This window comes from Oncorhynchus kisutch, linkage group LG20 (assembly GCF_002021735.2).
Source record: "Oncorhynchus kisutch isolate 150728-3 linkage group LG20, Okis_V2, whole genome shotgun sequence".
Classification (NCBI taxonomy): domain Eukaryota; kingdom Metazoa; phylum Chordata; class Actinopteri; order Salmoniformes; family Salmonidae; genus Oncorhynchus; species Oncorhynchus kisutch.
The window spans coordinates 32,644,995-32,651,606 of NC_034193.2; the positions used below are offsets into that span (position 1 = coordinate 32,644,995).

The 6,612-nt window shown below is 39.5% G+C and overlaps 1 protein-coding gene across 2 annotated transcripts in view; it reads left to right on the top strand.

Annotated features, from left to right (window-relative positions):
- cpn1 (carboxypeptidase N, polypeptide 1) overlaps nt 1-6,612 on the top strand; it is a 150,797-nt gene that overhangs the window by 86,040 nt on the left and 58,145 nt on the right. For both annotated transcript variants that reach the window (XM_031798903.1, XM_031798902.1), the window contains exons 4-5: nt 3,011-3,187; nt 3,261-3,372. In XM_031798903.1, coding sequence (XP_031654763.1) covers nt 3,011-3,187; nt 3,261-3,372 — 289 coding nt within the window. The remainder of the gene's footprint in view (nt 1-3,010; nt 3,188-3,260; nt 3,373-6,612) is intronic.

Below are 6,612 nucleotides of genomic sequence, written 5' to 3' on the forward strand. Positions count from 1 at the left end.
CCTGCTCGACTGTAAACTCTCCTTCCAGACTCACATTAAGCATCTCCAATCCAAAATTAAATCTAGAATTGGCTCCCTATATCGCAACAAAACATCCTTCACTCATGCTGCCAAACATACCCTCATAAAACTAACCATCCTACGGATCCTCGACTTCGGTGATGTCATCTATAAAATAGCCTCCAACACTCTACTCAACAAACTGGATGCAGTATATCACAGTGCCATCCGTTTTGTCACCAAAGCCCCATACACTACCCACCATTGCGACCTGTAAGCTCTCATTGGTTGGCCCTCGCTTCATACTCGTCGCCAAACCCACTGGCTACAGGTTATCTACAAGTCTCTGCTAGGTATAGCCCCGCCATTATCTCAGCTCACTGGTCACCATAGCAGCACCCACTCGTAGCACGCGCTCCAGCAGGTACAGTATATCTCACTGGTCACCCCCAAAGCCAATTCCTCCTTGGTAGTCTTTCCTTCCAGTTCTCTGCTGCCTATGACTGGAACAAATTGCAAAAATCTTTGAAGCTTGAGACTCACATCTCCCTCACTAGCTTTAAGCACCAGCTGTCAGAGCATTTTACAGATTACTGCACCTGTACTTAGCCTATCTGTAAACAGCCCATCTATCTACCTACCTCATCCCCATACTGGTATTTATTTATTTATTTTGCTCCATTGCACCCCAGTATCTCTACCTGCACATTCATCTTCTGCCGATCTACCATTCCAGTGTTTAATTGCTATATTGTATTTACTTCGCCACCAAGGCCTATTTATTTCCTTAACTTAACCTCATTTGCACTCACTGTATCTGGACTTTTTGTTTTCTTTTGTTCTACTGTATTATTGACTGTGTTTTGTTTATTCCATGTGTAACTCTGTGTTATATGTTTTATATGCTTTATCTTGGCCAGGTCACAGTTGCATATGAGAACTTGATCTCAACTAGCCTACCTGGTTAAATAAAGGTGAAATAAAATAGGATAACAACATTAATCAAATAAATCAAATCAATACTTTTTTTCAGTAATTAATCAGTAAATGATCTTTCATATAAATTAGCCTAAAGTCACAACAAACCAAATCAAAATTTTTGAGGTAAACAAGGTTAAAAAAAATTATTGAGATTTTACTTGTTTTTTTATATCAGTGATTTGTTTTCCTCATCCTTGTTGTGTAGTATGGGGGCTCTGAAAAAACATGAACAAATGCTCCAAAAAATAATTTTCTTAAAAAAAAATCTCTCAGTAGTGCTGTGTAATTAAGCAAAAGTTTAGTTTAGTTTTTTAAATAACTAATTGACCGATGTTGGTTCACTTATTTGAATTACATTTGTTTTTTATGTAAGCTCAATTTTCCATTTCTTTAGAGATTTCTCTCTAGGACATGTCGTCCAACTCACCATAGTTAAAGAGCAACTGCCCCTAAAAAACAACTTCTCATTTAGAAAACAGCCTCATCAATATGTGTCAAACACTTGTTCTACCTTCAAAATTTACTACAAAGTGTAAATAGGATAACTTTGGTCATGTCAGTCTCATCCAAAACAGAATTTAGTGAGACCTGTGTCATTACTGCATCACAATGTAAATGAAGGTTGGGTTTGTTTCAATCCTTCCCACATGCCTACATCTGGCATTACACAAGCAATCATCAATTCAGAGTGCAGCTGCACGCGCCCCAACCATAATGCCCGTGGTAAATTTGATTGACTTTGGGCTAGTTAAGACTAATGGTTAATTATGTTAAAATTTCAACAGCTCCAAATTTAATTGACCTAAAAATTCCCGTACAAATATTGAAAGCATTTAATGGAAAAACTAAAAAGGTGCAGTCACCCTTTAAGCGCAGCAAACATGGTAATTAACTACAATTACCTGTTCTTGTTGGTTCTTACCTGGGCAAGCCTGTGGGGCTGGCAGATACACGGACAGGAAAAGTGATAGAGACACGAGAGAGATAAAGAACAGTTGCTTAGGTATCTCTACCTGACAATACATCTAATTGATTAATAGCTGTTAGCAGTCTTAAAAGTATGCCTTGAAGAACTACTGAAATAGTGATTTTTGTCAGACAGCAGGCAGCTAACCAGCTAGGCTAGACTCTTTGGGTTCTACTAAGCTAACATATTGAATTGTTTTAAGATAGTCATACCAAGGATCATTTAGCTATTTGATTTAGAATTTTAGAACCCCTTAAACTGACCGATTTTGATGTAGATTTGTTATTATGCTAATTAGATTTCCACAGGGGCGTGGACATCAACTATAGGTGGTTAAAAAAGCAAACCTCTCCTTTAAAGTTTTCCTTTGAAGACCATGGAGCTTTTATGAAAATGTAAAATGGTTGATGTTTAAATAGTACAAATAGTATCAACAATCTTTTGAAAGGCTATTGAAGTTGAGTCAGTCTGCAAATGTTGACATTGTGTTGGTGTTTGTAGCTGAAATGCTTCAAAAGCAGTGGCGAATCCAAAATTGGCTTTGAAATGCTAATTTAAAATGGTTAAAGTTGAAAAAATATATAAATGGTATCAAAAAGCTGTATACAAACAGCCTATTCCAGACCGGTCTGCACATTTTAAAGTTTGAATGATGTTTCTAGCTTAAGCGTTTGAAGGATAATTACAGTGGACATGTTTACCATTCAACTCTATGGCCTTTGAAATGCATTGGGATTAATGCATTATGGTTTTAGTGTGAAAAGTATAAGTACTAGCAAAAACGTTATTTTTAAAGCACATTGACCAGTGGCAATCTAGACGTTTTAGAGCTTTGGCTTTACAGTTTCCAGAGGAAAGTGAATAATAATAAGTATGAACGATTTCTAAAGTTGCTCTTGATTTCAGCAAGCACACCTTGTAATAAAGTAAATACAACTAAAAAGAAAAGAATCTTACCCTAACCAAGTGTTTTTTCAATACCTTGTTTGAGTGTTAAATTGTCTGATACAAGCTAAGTATACATTTTTTTTTAAATTATACTCTCTCATTGGCCTCCTACAGGTTGAACTGGAGACACTGGCAGTGATAAAGTGGATGCAGAACTATAACTTTGTTCTGTCTGCTAACCTGCATGGTGGGGCAGTGGTGGCCAACTACCCCTTTGACAAGTCAAGAGACCCCCGAATCAGAGGCAAGACTACATATGCCACAACCCCAGATGACAAGATATTCAAAAAGGTACAGTTGCATAAAAAAAAAGCTCAGTCAGATTATAGCACATGTTGAAACATGTGTCTTTGTGTACTTACAGTTGGCCAGGACGTATTCGTATGCCCACAGTTGGATGCACAAGGGGTGGAACTGTGGAGATTTTTTTGATGAAGGGATCACCAATGGAGCCAGTTGGTATTCTCTGTCCAAAGGTGAGTTTAAAGGTCCTGCATTGATATTTGGATGAACCCAGATCAAAGTGTGATGACCAAAGTATGAAAAATGACGGTTGCTGGTACATTGATAACGTTTGATCATAAAGTTACTGGCTTTTAGTGATGGGATGTTAAGATCTTTTGACTCATTTAGTTCTTTAGATTCAGTAATGCGGAGAGCATGCAGGACCACCCCCTACCGGTGAATGATTATCTAAAAACGTGAAAGAATCATGATTCTACAAGCCTCTTGTTCACAATGGGGGGCATATTGGAGCTGTCATTTATGACTGAGATGGATAAAAGTGTGCTTCAAACAATGTACATTTGTGACTCACAACTTGAATTCGGTCTTATGTAGCAACATTTTAAGTTCTGTTTTTTACATTGGATAAAATGAAAGACTCAGAGCTACAAAATGGTATATCATACAATGCATTTGAGGAAACAATGGGAAAGTAATTCTGCTTTAAAAGTTGATCAACTTGTAAATTCGCTTTGACAAAAGTCTTTCAATGTTTTGGTACTAGTATTGGAGAGCCCTTTGTCTATGCCCATTCAGCATTGTTCACACCCTCTTAAGCCTTAGCCCCACCCATCTCTTTAAGGGTTGATCCAAGCATGCTGTACTAACTTACCAGTTACTTCCAGACATTTGAGAGAGAACAGCTCACTAAACATTACTCGCCCTAGCAGAGCTGGTTGTTATCCAGAGCGTTGGTGACTGCAACTGTGCTGTCAGATTGTCCGTAAATGCAGAGCGTTTCGCGTTCAGAGCGCACACCGGACTCTCTGGCCAATAAATAGGGTTGATCCGAAAGCTCTGACCTCATAACGACATGTCATGGCTTTAGAAGCTTCTGATAGGCTAATTGACATCATTTGAGTCAATTGGAGGTGTACCTGTGGATGTATTTCAAGGCCTACCTTCAAACTCAGTGCCTCCATGCTTGACATCATGGGAAAATTAAAAGAAATCAGCCAAGACCTCAGAAAAAATTGGTAGACCTCCACAAGTCTGGTTCATCATTGGGAGCAATTTCCAAACGCCTGAAGGTACCACGTTCATGTGATGAAAGAAATAAAAGCTGCAATGAATCATTCTCTCTACAATTATTCTGACATTTCACATTCTTAAAATAAAGTGGTGATCCTAACTGACCTAGGACAGGGAATTTTTACAATGATTAAATGTCAGGAATTGTGTAACTTAGTTTAAATTTATATGGCTAAGGTGTATGTAAACTTCTGACTTAATCTGTAGGTTTTCCTTTTGTCCAGGTGGGAAAAGGCAGTGTGGAGTGTGATTGTCACGGCTTTCTTCTGTTGAAGGAGAGGCGGACCAAAACGCAGCGTGGTTATTTCGATACATCTTTAATAAAGATGAAAATAGAACAATATACATAAACAAGAAACGTGAAAAACCGAAAACAGCCCTATCTGGTGTAACAAACACAAAGACAGGAACAATCAACCACAAAACCCAACACAAAACAGGCTACCTAAATATGGCTCCCAATCAGAGACAATGACTAACACCTGCCTCTGATTGAGAACCATATCAGGACCAAACACAGAAACAGACAAACAAGACATCCAACATAGAATGCCGACTCAGATCACACCCTGACCAAACAAAACATAGAACATACAAAGCAAACTATGGTCAGGGTGTGACAGATTGAGATTGCATAATCTGTGGATCTGTTGGGGCGGTATGCAAATTGTGGGTCTAGGGTTTCCCGGATGATGGTGTTGATGTGAGCCATGACCAGGATTTCAAAGCACTTGTGAATCTGATGCACCCGAAGAGCAACTGCCCCCTTACCTGGAAAAGCACCGAACAACAGACAAGGACGTTGGACAAGCGAAGAGGTGAAAATATGATGAGAACTACATTGATTTGGGGTTCACTTATATTGGGAGTAGTGCCTTTCCTCACCCACAGTGTGTTATATGTGCAAAATAACTATCTCACAACTCAATGAAACCTTCACTCCTACGGAGACATTTTGAAAAATAAGCCACGGACGTTTTTTGAGCGAGAATTAAGACAACTTTCGAGTAGTAAAACATATATAAAAGCAACAGATACAATTAATAAGAAGGGTCTAGAAGCGTCTTATATGCTGAGCTATCAAGTGGCTTGGACAGGCAAGCCCCAGGTTATTGTGGAGGATTTAATTCTTCCTGCTTCCGCGGATATGGCTGGGACAATGCTAGGGGAAAAGGCCCAAAAAACTATACAGACAATGCCTTCATCAAACAACACTGTTTCACTACGCATCAGTGACATGGCAGGAGATGTTTTGAAACAATTACTGCTTCGCATACAAGCCAGTGAATTCTGTGTAACAGCTGGAAGAATCAACAGACTTGGCAGGCCTGGCACAGCTCCAGGTATATGTTCATTACATTTTTGGGGGGTCAATTAAGGGAGACATCCTCTTCTGCAAAACACTGGAAACCAGGACAACAGGAGAGGATATTTTTAAAGTACTGGACAGCTTTGTTACATCAACTGGACTTTGGTGGTCAAGGTGTGTTGGTATCTGTAATATTGGTGCAAAAGCCATGACAGGGAGAAATAGTGGAGTGGTAACCCGCGTGCAAGCAGTTGCTCCCGATGCCACTTGGGTACACTGCAGCATCCACCGAGAGCCTCTTGTTTAATGACAGGGACTGGGAAACTGGTCAGAATTGATGGAATGATGGATGGAGCTAAATACAGAGATATTCTTGAGGGAAACCTGTTTGTCTTCCAGAGATTTGAGACTGGGAAGGAGGTTCTCCTTCCAGCAGGACAATGACCCTAAGCATACTGCTAAAGCAACACTCCAGCTGTTTAAGGGGAAACATGTACATGTCTTGAAATGGCCTAGTCAAAGTCCAGACCTCAATCCAATTGAGAATCTGTGGTGTGACTTTAAAGATTGCTTTACACCAGCGGAACCCATCCAACTTGAAGGACCTGGAGCAGTTTGGCCTTGAAGAATGGGCAAGAATCTCAGTGGCTAGATGTGCCAAGCTTATAGAGACATTCTCCAAGAGACTTGCAGCTGTAATTGTTGCAAAAGGTGGCTCTACAAAGTATTGAATTTGGGGGGGGGGGGGGGGGATGAATAGTTATGCACACTCAAGTTTTCATTGTTTTATTTCATTGTTTGTTTCCCAATTAAAACATATTTTGCATCTTCAAAGTGGTAGGGATGTTGTGTAAATCAAATTAAGCAACCC